General features: G+C 33.5%; 2 protein-coding genes and 1 long non-coding RNA gene across 3 annotated transcripts; all 3 read left to right on the forward strand.

Moving 5' to 3' along the window:
- The first annotated feature begins 2,058 nt into the window (after positions 1–2,058).
- LOC110456202 lies at positions 2,059–4,580 on the forward strand. Its single transcript, XR_002463564.1, has 3 exons — positions 2,059–2,134; positions 3,124–3,261; positions 4,522–4,580. It is a non-coding gene; the product is annotated as an uncharacterized LOC110456202 (long non-coding RNA).
- Positions 4,581–5,326: 746 nt separating this feature from the next.
- LOC110456200 (sodium-coupled monocarboxylate transporter 1-like) lies at positions 5,327–8,178 on the forward strand. The gene is made up of 5 exons (XM_021506779.1): positions 5,327–5,410; positions 6,118–6,230; positions 6,586–6,656; positions 7,669–7,755; positions 8,158–8,178. The coding sequence occupies exons 1-5, from the start codon at positions 5,334–5,336 to the stop codon at positions 8,176–8,178; spliced, it is 369 nt and encodes a 122-aa protein (XP_021362454.1). The 5' UTR covers positions 5,327–5,333.
- A 318-nt stretch (positions 8,179–8,496) lies between these two features.
- Positions 8,497–11,310, forward strand: LOC110456201. Its single transcript, XM_021506780.1, has 4 exons — positions 8,497–8,568; positions 8,826–8,926; positions 9,679–9,797; positions 10,951–11,310. The coding sequence occupies exons 1-4, from the start codon at positions 8,498–8,500 to the stop codon at positions 11,029–11,031; spliced, it is 372 nt and encodes a 123-aa protein (XP_021362455.1). The 5' UTR covers position 8,497; the 3' UTR covers positions 11,032–11,310.
- The last annotated feature ends 3,159 nt before the right edge of the window (positions 11,311–14,469 follow it).

The following is a 14,469-nucleotide window of genomic DNA, read 5'->3' on the forward strand; positions in this document are numbered from 1 at the left end:
AGGGATTCCGTTGTGGATCTCCCTTATCACTTTGATGGGCGTGGTTGTTATATATACAATGGTTGTAAGTGATGAGTGGAATATATCTATACAAGTAAAATTAGGTGTTTTTGCAATATAGTCACTGTATTTCATAGATAACATTCTGTTGCCTTGGTTCCAGTAAGATAAGCATGTAATTATCAAAGTATAAAGGGAGGTTATATGAACACACTATGATGAAATTGGGTGAAACCTACACAGATTTCTAAAATCGTTCCCAAAAAGGCTTTTCCACCTAATTTGTTTATGCTACTCAAATATTTGATTTTGCAAAAGGGTGTTGATGAGTAAATAAACGGCAAGACAAGAAGACAAGGGCCAATTATCAAATGGCGCCTTGGACAGAACCTATCTAATGTTAATTGAAAATTATTTGGTTGTGTAATATGCGTAGGAATGTTCAGACGACATTGTTAAAAAGTGCAAACACGTCGCGGTGATTTTTTACTTTTTCAGTAAACTTGCACGGGACCATAATGTTCTGTCACTATTACGGACATCACACAAGTGATATGGTTATGTATGGTTATTCCCCACATGTCTGATTAATTTTACATTGTTTTTACCAATTTGTACCTACTGTAAATGTCCGTATGTATTTAACCTCGCATTTATATGTCGCCCTCGTCCTACTTCGATCTGTTAGATATTTCTTTTCTGTTTTTCTTGTTTTACTTCTTAGGGAGGTTTCACGGCTGTGATCTGGACGGATGTTTTCCAGTCTGTCTTAATATTTGGTGGCATGTTTGCCATTCTCATAAAGGTAATAAAAATAACAGGTTTCCGTTTCATAAAAGATGAAAATGAATTCAATATAATTTTCCACCTAACCAATTTGTTTTCCTAATAACCCAAGACATTCTTTTAAATATAATGTATTCAACAACGCCAAGTATATGACGTCCCGTCTTAAATGTGACGACACAATCGAAATGTCACATCAGTTAAGCAATAACACCAATGTATGACGTTAGTATGTGAAATATGGCAAAAGCGTGACTTGTGCAAATATACAGTATCTCTTCATATTAATAATGAATTAACCAATACTTCTCTTTATTGTGAAATTTATATAATAAAGTGTTCACATACATCCCCCTATGTTTCACAAATAGTTTAGACAAACTGAATTTTCAGCCATTTTTGCCCAAGGCAACTCGGATGTGTCACAAGGAAGACAAAACAGTTTCATGGTGCAATGATTTTAATTCTTTTTTTATAATGTCAATTACCAAATTTTACAGTTGCCTGTGGGTATGGTACGTTCATGTTACGTTCATCACATGATTGTTGTTTATTGGAAAGTGATATTTTATATATTCGTCAATAATTCCTGATATGAAATTATTATATCACCTAAAAAATCCAAGAGATGATGGAGGTAAACATGCAGGTAGCATAGGATCAATGATTTTGTAATGTCCTTGGTTGACAGTGTATCATTAAAGCTATATTAATTCATAGCCTTGTTTTTTTATAGTATCCTGAATTATGAAATATAACACAATACAATGCATACTGTAGAGTGAAACAGCTGAAGAGTTATTTTATCACGAGTGAAACGATAGTGTTAGCCATTTAATAAATAAAAGAAAATACATTTGATTAAAACTTTTTTATGTCAGGAGAAAATTATATTTACTTTAACAACTATCGTGAAATTAGGTGTTCAACTCTATGGTTGGCTTGCCGTTATTATTCACATTACTTTTCATCGTCTTATTTCTTTAAGGAAATGTTACATGAAAACTAAAATGTTTTACCTGAGCAATTATCTGAATAATAGAGCCAATTAGGATAAAACGTCATCTGATATCTCCATCAGTAGGTGACATCAGTCAAATACCATTTCATGCTAGACGGTAGTTCCCTTTGAAAGAACGTATTTTCCAAAAATATTTCGATATGGTTTTTGAGACCCAATTTCTTGGTTAGAAAAGCTGGTGAATAAATCTTTGGAAACAAAATAGTAATATTGTTTTTATCTGATACTGATGAAAGTAACTCTTTCAAATCAGGGTACGATTGAAGCTGGTGGTGTTGTCAACACGTGGAGCATAGTCAAGGAGAAAGGACGGCTCAACATGTTAGAGTAAGTAAACTAGACTAGCTTCCAGTTTATATGATTTGTGTTAAATGTTCGAAGAATTCTTTTTATGATTTTGTCTTCAAAATTAATTTGCGTGTTAATGACAAAGCATTTGTAAAAAAAAAATAAAAAAAAAATAGAAGCATCAAGGAGAAATCCGTATTTGTAAAATTGGGAAAACATCTTGAGAGAGGATAAGAGTCATAATTCGGCGAAAAGGAAGAGCTACAGGATTTCTTCATACAAAAATTGCTGGAAAGTTATTAAGGGGATGGTTCTCAAAGACACGAAACGGTCTAATATCTGGGGCGTTATTGTAAGCTAGGTTTGGTACGGTTCATACTATAAACACTTTACTCATTATTTAATATGAAACTAACCAGTTCTTCTCTGAAGTTTGAAAATTTTAAAATTCAGTTTTTTACGCAACTTCCCTGCTGTTTTAAAATATAAAATTTGGAAATCGGTTTTGCCCCTTCATGAAGCACCACCGACCAATCCTAGAAAGACGAAACAGTTGTATGATGAAGTGTATTTCCACTTTGGCATACTGTATCTATTATAATTATTTAAGACACAATCACCTTCGTATGTGTGTGTTACGTTCATCTTTCACCAATGTTGTTACGATTGTACTGTTACATCAACAGACAGTTATGATTTGAAAAGTAATCTGATAAACTGTTCGCAATTTCAATTTGAATATTTATAGGAAGCACACGAAACCTTGCGAAGGTTTTTGGAGTCATGGTCGATGTAAAGCACTTGCCAATTGAATGTATCCGGAAAAAAATGGGAATGTTATAAAATCAATGATTTATTTTTTGAATGGATGTTTTTAAACTACAATGTATTGATATAAGTTTTAATTGATCGATATACATAATAGTGTTACGTGCGGGCCGACACCCATCGCTCGACCTTGCTGAACAAGTGAGCACGTCCCAGGGATATTACACCCGGAATTTGTTTTGTATCGTTTCTTATTTCAGTTTTGATCCTGATCCAACATTACGTCAATCGTTTTGGAGTCTTTTTGTTGGAGGTATAATATACGGGTTCTCGTGGTCATTCACTCAAGCAACATATCAAAGGATCAAAGCAACACCGACTGTATCAACAGCGAAGAAGTAATACATTGTTAATTCACAACAATCGATACCAAAATGTTCATCATGAATTTATCTATGTAACTTGGGATTATTTATGTAATTGTTATTCCATAACACTAAAACAGGCTTTGTGGTAACAATACTATTTATTGCATTAGAAATACACATGTGTATACCTAATACAAGTATTACATGATAATATTTCATTTCAGATAAATTTAATGAAAATATAATGAAGTTATAACTTTCGGCCTTGTTCACAGGATAAAAACCTTCGTTTATTTATATAGGGTTTTAATTACTTAAAATACGAAGTAAGGACACATTTATTTCATAAGTTTGTTTCCCTATACAGACTGTCAAACCAAGCATACAATCTGCTGCACTATAGAGTCATTTATACAGACTGTCATAACAAATTATACATACTCCTGCACTATAGGGTCATTTATACAGACTGTCATAACAAAGTATACATATTGCTACACCATAGGGTCATTTATACAGACTGTCATAACAAAGTATACATACTGCTGCACTATAGTTAATTTATGAATACAAGTCCTGAAATATTTGTAAATGTTCAACGAAATTGGAAAGGTGTCCATAAAGTCCCTTATGACGTTGTATGTGTTACACATTTTGCTACGATAGAAAGATTAATCTTAAAACTGATATATCTTATTAATTGTGCCAGAAGAAATTTGAACTACAGGTAACGTCTAACCTCGGGCATCGGAAATCAAACAGCAGAGTTAAACACCTTTTTTCATAAACTAAAAACAAGAAATATAAAGTAGTTTTGTTCAAGTTTACCTATGTGTGATTTTCGTCCTTGGAGAGTTAGGGGTCTTGACAGATATGTCTACGTATTGTCCATTCGTATAAATATTTGAGTTTGGATATTTTTACATATATGTTGACATACTGTTATTGTTTTTCTTTACCTTTCCATTGAATAGCGATCTTGTTTACTCTCAGTTGCAATCAAGATATTGATTTTTTTTTCTTATTAAAAAATTATAACAAACAATGTAATTCGATACTCTGATACAGTTATATAACTAACTTTGTATTTTAGATTATGATATAAGGATAAAAACGCTAGAATATCGACATCAAAACAAATCAATAGTGCCAATAGCAATTCTCAATGCAGATATGGCACTTTTAAATAGATAATTTATCTTTGATGATTGACAATAAACACAAACTAGTTCGATTTGTACGCTTATATTGATATGCAATTTGAATTGATTTATCAAAATTATTTTTTAGAATGTTTCTAATTTCGGCCTTACTATCGCTGTTTATATCTGGGCTGGCGGTCATGGAAGGAGCAGTCACGTTCGCTTATTATGAAGTGAAGGGTTGTGATCCAATGGAATCTAAACAAATAAGAAACTCAAATCAGGTAAACGGTTGTTCTTGAGACAGGGATTTGTATATTGCACGCAGATAAAAAAAAATACAATTAATATTTTCATTTTTGAGCAATACAAAAATATTACGATATTTGTTCATCAGTAAGATTAGAATATGTTCTAAGTAATTATTTTCTTGGACACGTATTTAGCATTTATTGAATTTTAACAGAATTCGTGAACTCACAATATGTGCAATAGAACACTACATAGAAATACTTCAACTGGCGCAGTAATAGATAACCGGATATCAATCGTTCGTTCGTTATTCTATTACAAAAAAAAAGTAAAAGTTTTTACGACTTTCCACTTGTTTGGATGTCTTCTCGTATTGTGTTTTTTTCGACTCTGAGATTCAATTTTTGGTTTGTAAAATTGACTTTTGGTATGTCTCCGTTTTTACTACTTTTAACCTTTTACTGTAAGAGTACACAAGTTATTGGACACAAATTTAAGCAGAACTGGTGCACCCGAAAAATGTGCAATAGACATTTTGTTATACATATACTTCATTTGGCGCAATCATTAATAAGCCAATGTCTTAAGCACGAAAAGTGCTAAAATATAAACACCGCAAAAAGATGTACGTTTACTGTATGCGAGTTTTGAAAGACCTTTATATAATAAACAATATGCTTTCGTTCCGTTTTGCAGTTAATGGCTAAAATGGTGAAAGACATATTTCATGATACACCATGTCTACCTGGACTTTTCTTGGCATCCTTGTTTAGTGCGTCACTCAGGTAACGTATCAATTTTTGTGAAGTTCATGTTTTCCTCAAAGTGGCATAGCACAGATCCCCACCGGAAAGTCACTGTTGGTTCGGGAACTGTATACAAAACGTCCCGTTGGTTCACATTATTCGTTGACTAATTTTCTTTCTTCGGGGTTTCAATTTTCCTTCATAAATGGAGGCAAATAGCAACACAAACAGTTGAAACATTTAACGCTTAATCTTTTAATACTAAATACTCCTGAAATTGAATAAATCGATAATTTAACAGTGTGGACAACTTGTGTTCACGTTATATTTCTGTGACGTCCTATTTTGACGGTAACGTTGAAAGTCACTTTAAATGCTTCTTACAATAACATTGACCCGTTTGTTTCCATTGCTACAAAGGGTTGCCATGATTAATGTTTGAAGCAGTGTTTTGACTTAAACTAAGAAGAGGCACATTTGTCCTGTTAATTCAATACGTGTCTTCACCTGACCTGACCCTTTGTTAAACTACAATGCGTCATTCTTTGTATTGTATTCCCTTTGTTCACGTTGTTTACAGTCGGAAAATCTATGAAAAGAGCTTATCTTTTTGTTATATGTATTACTGCTGTACAAAATAGTATATTCTTTTTATAATGATTTTCTATTTCTCATTGTCAATATTTCGTAAACGTGATCAATGTTAGTCAGCAGTCTGACCATTGCTATCTTGATTTGTTTTGCAGTACCATGTCATCTCTATTGAGTTCTATGTCAGCAATTTTCTGGGAAGATATCGTCAAACCTCATGCTAAGCCGATGTCTGAAAGACATGGAATATATGTTACACAATTATCAGGTGAATCGATTATTTATTTATTTATTGTCTGATTTAATTTGAAAGTTAGCGATTGCGTGCTGCCTACAAGTAAATACAAGAACACACTTTACACATGCAATAGAAAAAGTAGGTTTCTTCCCCCCTCGCGCTCACATTTGGGCTAGCAAGAGTGATAAGTATTATTTATAAAAGCTTGTATTATAATTGCTGTAAAATAAATAAAGTATATATATATATATTTAGAGATGTTATGAAGTAACACTAACAAATATTACTTACCTTATCAATTCGAAATCAGAATAGTTTATCAATGAAAATCTGCAAATGCGAATTCAAATCTACATCACTTGTAATATTGTATGATATCTGTCAGTGTTGCTGTTTGGAGGACTCGCTTTACTAGTAGCCTTTGGTATATCTGATATCGAGGGACCTATTTTAAGGGTATGTATGTTACCCGAGCAAATATCACTATGGTAAGTTTACTTATCATAACAGTGGACCTGTTTTATTAATGCTCATTAACAAATGCAAACGTAGAACTTTTAAACCTAATATCTTAATCCTAAACATACCACTGCCAAAAATATTAGTATTGGTAATTTGTTTTATCCTGCTTAGCTATAATAGCTTTGATAAATCATAAACATGATCATCCAGTGATCTGAGAGTAAGTAAAATTAGCAGGGCTAGATCGGGATTTAAACCATGAACAGCAGATTGAAATACCATTGCTCTAACCGATCGAGCTACCTGCTCAACGAAGGTGAACAGGTCTAATAATGCTACAGTTTTGTCGAAACAGAAGATAAGAGAATGTTATTGTATAAAGGATAACACTACAGTGCAGTGGGACAAGGATACTGAATGCAATAGTAAAAAATGATACACCTTATATGATCGAAATGATGCCAACACATTCTATGTTTTATATTAAGTGAATCAACAAAGGCATTTAAATACAAAATATTATTCATCAACACTTTGGTTATTATTTAAGGGTGCATTCATGTGTGTTTTACGGTCATCTTTCAAAATACAACGTGGTGTATTTTGTTGGTTAATGATAAAAAAAAAATAGTAGTGGCATACTTTATTACATTCACACTTTTCTCATTATTGAATGAAAAGATCAATGCTCTTTCAATTTTTGTGCAATTAATATTGTCAGTGAGTTTTTGCACTTCCCTGTCTGTCTTTAAAGAGGTTTAGAACAAATCGAGTTTCCTACTTTGTTGGCCGCTACCAAGAGGGTCATAGAATGACAAAAAAGCTGTACGATGCGATGTACATGTAATTCATTTTTGGTATACTGTATCCATCACCTATTATTATTTGTGCAATCACATGTGTTTTTCCTCGGTTTATCTCTCTTGAATATAACTTATTGTGCCTTAAGTATGGGTAATGTACTTGCGTTTGTTTTACTTATATATGTATTATTTTTTGTTTTAAGATTCTCGAAATAACTGGATCTTGCTTGGTGGGTGCAACCAGCGGTTTATTTATACTTGGGTGGTTTATACCAAGGGCTAATGCATTGGTAGGTTTGATTTATATTGTCATTATCATTGAAAATAAAGATAAGATTTTAATTACAATTCTTTTCTTTTAGTTTTATAATCTATCGATCCTTCGTACGAGTGCTGAACCTCAAAAATCATATCGAAAGGATTGCATTGTTCTGCCTGTATTACACAGAATTTTCATAATTTTCTTGCCGTGGAAAATTATTCACCCGTATGTATGTAGCATTCATCTTGCAATTATGAACTCAGTTCATCACGCCATTCTCAATGGAACACAGATTGTGCGACATAATTTATGACGCAATCCTATTGAGATACAGTATCACAAAACGATGACGTTTGCTTTTTCCTTATTGCAACTGATCTATACAAATATTCATCTTACCGGAAATTGAATCCTGTTCTTCTCCCTGAAGACCGATGAAGTAATCATTTGACCGAATCACGTAAAAAAACCTTTTGGGCATGTTTTTACCAAATGTGGTAATACATAAAACGTTACGTCAATTCAACTTAATATAGGATTGTGTAATTTTCATACAATGTATACAATTTAAGGTGATGTGTTGCTATTCACCGTATTGACAGGGCGGTTTAATTGGTGGCTTGGTGAGTGTCCTCTTCGTTGGATGGATCTCGTTTGGGAAGCTGGTTTCGTCAGGGGTACGAGTCAGTCCAAAACTTGAATCTGCTTCATCATCAAATTGTCCAACACTCAATGCATCTCGGTTTACTAATACAACTGTGAACGAAAATATGCCGATTGCTATTATGAACGGAACAGAAATGATGTCTGAAGCTAATCAAACGTATAACCCACTTGAACCGTAAGTGAGTTCAGAGAGAATGAAGGACATAGACAGTTTCTCTTTCTCTTTTGATAAAATAACTTTTTTGTTACTATTAGTCTTAAGAAATGCATCAGCTCACATCATTTTGATTGTAAAACGATATTTGTGAATTTTCACAGTGATCATTTTTCAAGCTTTTAAACCAAACTTCGGAGATCTCAGCACAGTAAAGTATGTGACACACCTCTACCTAAAATATGACGTAGGTAGCTGAATTTTCTGTTTATTTATAGACAAGGGCTGGATGTACTTTACTCGCTGTCCTATAAGTGGTTGTTGCCCATAGCTATCCTATTGGTTATCTCAGTCGGATCTCTCTTCAGCCGTTTGCAAGGTAATTTCAATATCATTATTGATAATACTCAATAAATAAACATATACAAGATACATTGTCTTTATAAAAAGGACTCATGTATCTAAATAGCCAATCAACAAATGTTTCTCATGATTAAAATCCCTACTTAATATTGTTTCATGTTGAATACAGTGCCCCTTAGTAAATTCAATATAAAGATATTAACATATTTTTCATTTAATGAATTATACAGATATTTCAATTCTGACAAAATGTATAGCTTAAGTAGATTTATTAAGAATAAGGTAAAATTGTTGATGATAGCTTTGTAATATAAGTGCGGTAATGTATGTGTTTAAATCATGCATATTGGCCCTATCTTATTTCAACGATTTTCAGATGTCATTTCCTGGTTTGATATCGATGTATTTGATTTTTTACGAGAGACTGTGACCTGAAACTAGTATGCCAAGTGACATCATTATTAACTGGATCTTAGTTATTCAGATTCACAGATAAACGACTTGTATTAGATACTGAATATAAGTCTTATGTCTTAGATGTTAATAAATATGTATCGCCTTTGATAATTTCAAGAAGTGTAAAACAAGGGCAAAACCAGTTATATTTGGAAAAGCATAATACTTTATAACATGTGATCTTGACTATATGACCAAGCATATATTATCTAATAATTGTTACCCAGACTGTCATTTCAAAAAGCAAATAATTTTTCATTCAGTGTACTTTTCTATTTCTATGATAACTACTGGTGACTGTTTGGATAACAGATCGGAAGCCTGTCGACCCATCATTAGTCGTACCCGTTTGTGATTATCTGTGTTGCTGTATCCCTGAGACATTCAAACGGAAGATGCGATGTGGAGTCAAGTATTCGGACACAGAAAAAGTATGTTAAACATTGTAATAAACACATAGATATTGTAAAATTGTGTAGACATAATAATTCCCTGTATATAGTGCGTATTTCTGTATTACCCTGTATACCGTATAAATCAAAATATCTTTTACACATAGTGAAATCATTTTAATTTCCTCTACAAGTTAAATTATAACCATTACTAGAAAAATGGCGTTCATAGTGCTGTGTGCGCAATTTTATCATCGTCAATTAGAATTTTCCTCTCCCGCGCCTCGAAGATATGAGACAAACATAAGAAGCAAGCATTTTCGTGACGTAAGGCTGTTCCATGAATATCATTTGCACTGACGACGCTGACACAGCAGTATCCAAAATATATATAATTCAATAATGACTAAAAATAAGGAATGTAGAGTTAAGGCTTGAACGGCATTTTATCATTGTTCATGCCGGTGTTAACGCAAATCGGTTACATACATACTTATGTAACCGATTTGTGTTCATTGCCGCATGACACTGGACAAATGTGTCTCAATCCCTATTTGAAATTAGTCTGAATGCAGTTTGTATATATAAAATAACACTGCATATATCAAGTATTATCTACTCTTATGTAGATTGTATGTCTTCAGATGCATTGCATTTTTGCTTGATATATAATGATATGCTTTATATCATGTTTTCCTGCGATATCACACATGTCTCTTCCAAGGCAATAACGTATATATTTGATCCACTATAACTATACTGGTATCTTATGGCATTAGTATTTGTTTTGTTAAATAGCCCTTCTGAAATTCTATCACATTTCAAATTTCTGCTTACATATACAACAGAGAAATGCACACCTCCTAAAATTGGTAATAAACGAAACACCAGTTAAACGTATTTGTTAAGTACGTAACAAATCATATTTATGCATACACTTGCCTTACAATGTCCCAAGACCTATTTTTGTTAAGTATTTTTTTGTTAAATAACCCTTTCTGGAATTCTATCATATTTCAAATTTCTAGCTACATATACAATCGGAGAAATGTACACCTTCTCGAAAATGGTAATACACGATACGCCAGTTAAACGTATGTTTTTTTCCTACGTAATTAATCATATTTATACATGTTTTTTTTACAATGTACCAAGACCTATTAACGTATGAATAAACATTTCTGCTTTATAGGATACTGCTGAAGGTGCCCTAACTGAAGAAGTGATGCTTGACTTAATGCCTGTACCAGGGAGAGCTCCAAAAGATATATAAACAGTAAGCATTACTGTTAAATCAATTAACACATCATAATGTGCTGTTATTGAGTCAAATAGAAACAAATGTGCTAACTTTTCAAACAAAAAAAGACAAAAAGGAGCACAAACTCTTAAAGGAACACAGAAATTAGAATTGAGCAGACACAAACTTCAAACGCAAAATTGATCAGCTTGTAGCGGTACAGATTACCTCTTGTCAAACCTGTGAATAGAAGCAGCCATAGTCGCCTCTTGTGGGACATTGTACTTTTAAAATGGATGGGTACCTTTCACATCAAGGAGAGAAAAAGTAAACTTTCTTCTTTTTAAAGATTCATAATAGATTAGTTCCAGATTATCTTCATAATTTGCTTCCTTTCAGAAGAAATGATCTTCATCGTGATTTTCGTAACTATCAAATACCACGCTGTTGTTTAGATATTCTTAAAAAGACATTTATATCTTTTATAATAAATTTACCGAATCGACTTGATCATCCTGAAAAAAGATGTCAGCATCTTCTACACTCAATATGAAATATTACCTGTACCACGCGTTTACCGAAATATTTGAACGTCGGTAACCGATACCTTTCGGTTCTTTGAGCACAAATTAAACATAAATGTAGAAGTCTTAAAATTGATTTATTCCGTGTAGGCATTCGCGCCTCACCTGTCTGTCATTCTGATGATGGTAATTAAGATGCGTGTCATTATTTTTGTGTCTGTGCATTATTTTCAAATTCTCGAATAGGATTGTTTCAAACATTGATATTCGACTTGTCCTCCATTTGCATACTCTTATATGGGGAGATGCAGATCTTCCATTCAGAACAAATGTCAACATTATACTTGCTGTGCAATCATTTATAAAATCAACGAAGAGGTTTGAAACGAATAGTGGACAACTAATGCGACCAGAAGATTTCCCTTTCTGTCCCTTCTTTCATATTTTCACCCACTCCTTCCTTATTTTTATGTCAAGTAGTATATTGGCTATACATATATGCTAAACCTTTTAACATCACGTGTTACAGTTGTGGGATCGCACAATGTTACACGATGTGCGGTGTGCGCACGATGTGTGCACGGTGTGTGAACGGTGTGTGCACGATGGGCGAACGATAAAAAGGTGGACGATCATTGCTTGCGCACATCTGTGCGCAAAATGAACGGACGTTGTGCGATAACAATCGTGGTTGGTGTAAATTGAGGAATAACAGGCCCCCTGTGGCGGTTTCGTCTTTTAACATATAAATTTGATGTTTACGTATACTTCTATATCCTAGCAACATCTATAAACTTATCTTTCTGTCTATACATTCTAATATTTAGAAATTGTGTTTTCTGTGTTTTAAAACAAACTTAATCGACACATGTAAAATTACAACACAATCCCGTATACAGGTAAACATAACCACTTTGTACATGTACCTGGACCGTAGTTTTCTCCCCGCCTGGGGCACTTACGTAACTCGTCGGGTAAGGCCGGGGGTGTGAAAATCCAGGTGAAGGGGAGCTATAGGCAAACGAATGCAAATAACAAATACTATTCATTACGGTCAAACGGTATCGCATATCAGCTCTGTGTGTCAGGCACTGGTCAGGTAAAACTCCGGACACTCATAAAATTGTTATTTACCTGTTCTGTTACCTTGGAGCCAAACCCGTTCTTGACAGCCTAACGGTCGCTGTAATACTGTGTAACACGCATTGTGAAATTGTATAATCTTGATTATTGTGATGAGAAATTACAGATATATACACAGTGTACATTATCGCATACAAGCCTTCCGTATTTTTGTCATTCCGTAATTTTGATCTACAAATGATACCAAATCGCACAGTTGTGCGGAGAGAAGCGCACAACGGGGCGAACGATTACTAAATCGCACAGTTGTGCGCACCATGTGTGGACGATGTGCGGACGGTGTGTGAACGATGTATGCACGGTGTGCGCACGCTATTTTTGGTGCGTTGTGCGGTCCCACAACTGTATATTTTAGTTACTGTGTGTGGTACTGTCGGAATAGGGCCTAGTAAGTTTTCAGAACTAGTGTCCAATCCATTTGAGTGTTTTTTCCATAAAAAAATTGTTTGAATTGATGTGAATACCAAACATTTTCCCGTCCTATTCGGTTAAAAAAACTCTAAATTTTATAATTATGTCCCAAAATGTCTGATTTTATGACTAATAGAATATTCCCCTACTTTGAGGGTGTGACAGAGAAATCCCCTACCCGAGGGGTGATGTTTTTTGGTTGTCTAACCCGAGGCTCTGCTAGTGCATATCGGCATGAGGCTATCTCCCCCTATTGGGTGACAAGCTGATCTTTTCCGGCACATCTGTGAAGAGCGGGAAAAAGTGTTATCTTAGATATAAGTACGCTTACTTGTTTGTATCTCTGAATTGCAATTTTAGACAAACCTGATTGATTTACCAACAAATTAATACATGATTTTAGTCAAAGATGATGAATACTTTTATAGAATTTATTTAAAATGTCAAATGTTTAACAATTATTTGTAAGCAGTGAACATATGGTTGGTTTCTAATAAAAAAAAAAAAAGCATATTGGTGCGACATTTAAAGAGTTGTTTATGTCAAAACCCGCATCATAAAGAGATGTAACAACCAGGCTATCTGTTTTAGTTGTGAATACAGGACATGTCTTCCTTGAAATAAAGGTGTTATAAAAATTATGTACGTTTTGACTTGTTTATCCAATGTAAAAACAAAATAAAATAAAATGGATAACAATATCGAAATATTTTGCTTTGAACCTTGATTCATAGACTAGGGTAAGATATTGACAAAGATCAGGTATTCATGAAGGTGTTAAAGTTCATAGCATGACCACGTGTTCCAAAATAATAAGTATGCCCTGCTTTTACAGACGACACACGCCATGTAAATCTAGATCAAATCAAATTAAAAAGAAGTTTTGTCGACATGATGTTAACTTAAAACTAACGTTTTTGTACAATCCCAGCCTGTGTCAAAAACTTAGTTTTCATATTCTTGACGACTCATGCATATGCATATGATTTAAACACTTGTGCAGCTATTGTGGTCATTCATCGAAAAGAAAGGTCAATTAAAACGTTATTTACTCAGTACAGTTTACTTATGGTAATGTTTAAGTTGTATGATTATGAGGCTGACTGTAAAGATAAAAATATAAAGAAAAGGGTATTCAAATATATATAAATACAATATTATTACATTCGTTATAATATAGCTTCATCAAACAACCGTTTTCGCAAAATATCATTTATTAATAGTAAAGTAAGATGATATAACAGTCGTACTTCAAGTGAAAGCAAGTTATCTAAAGATTTGAATATAGACTAGAGACCAACCGTTTTCCCCGTCCTTTAAAAGATCGCTAAATATAAGCTATACTTTTGATATTACATCATTTAGAGAATAATCATGTAGATTAGTTCGTTTT

Source organism: Mizuhopecten yessoensis, unplaced genomic scaffold (assembly GCF_002113885.1).
Source record: "Mizuhopecten yessoensis strain PY_sf001 unplaced genomic scaffold, ASM211388v2 scaffold8565, whole genome shotgun sequence".
Classification (NCBI taxonomy): domain Eukaryota; kingdom Metazoa; phylum Mollusca; class Bivalvia; order Pectinida; family Pectinidae; genus Mizuhopecten; species Mizuhopecten yessoensis.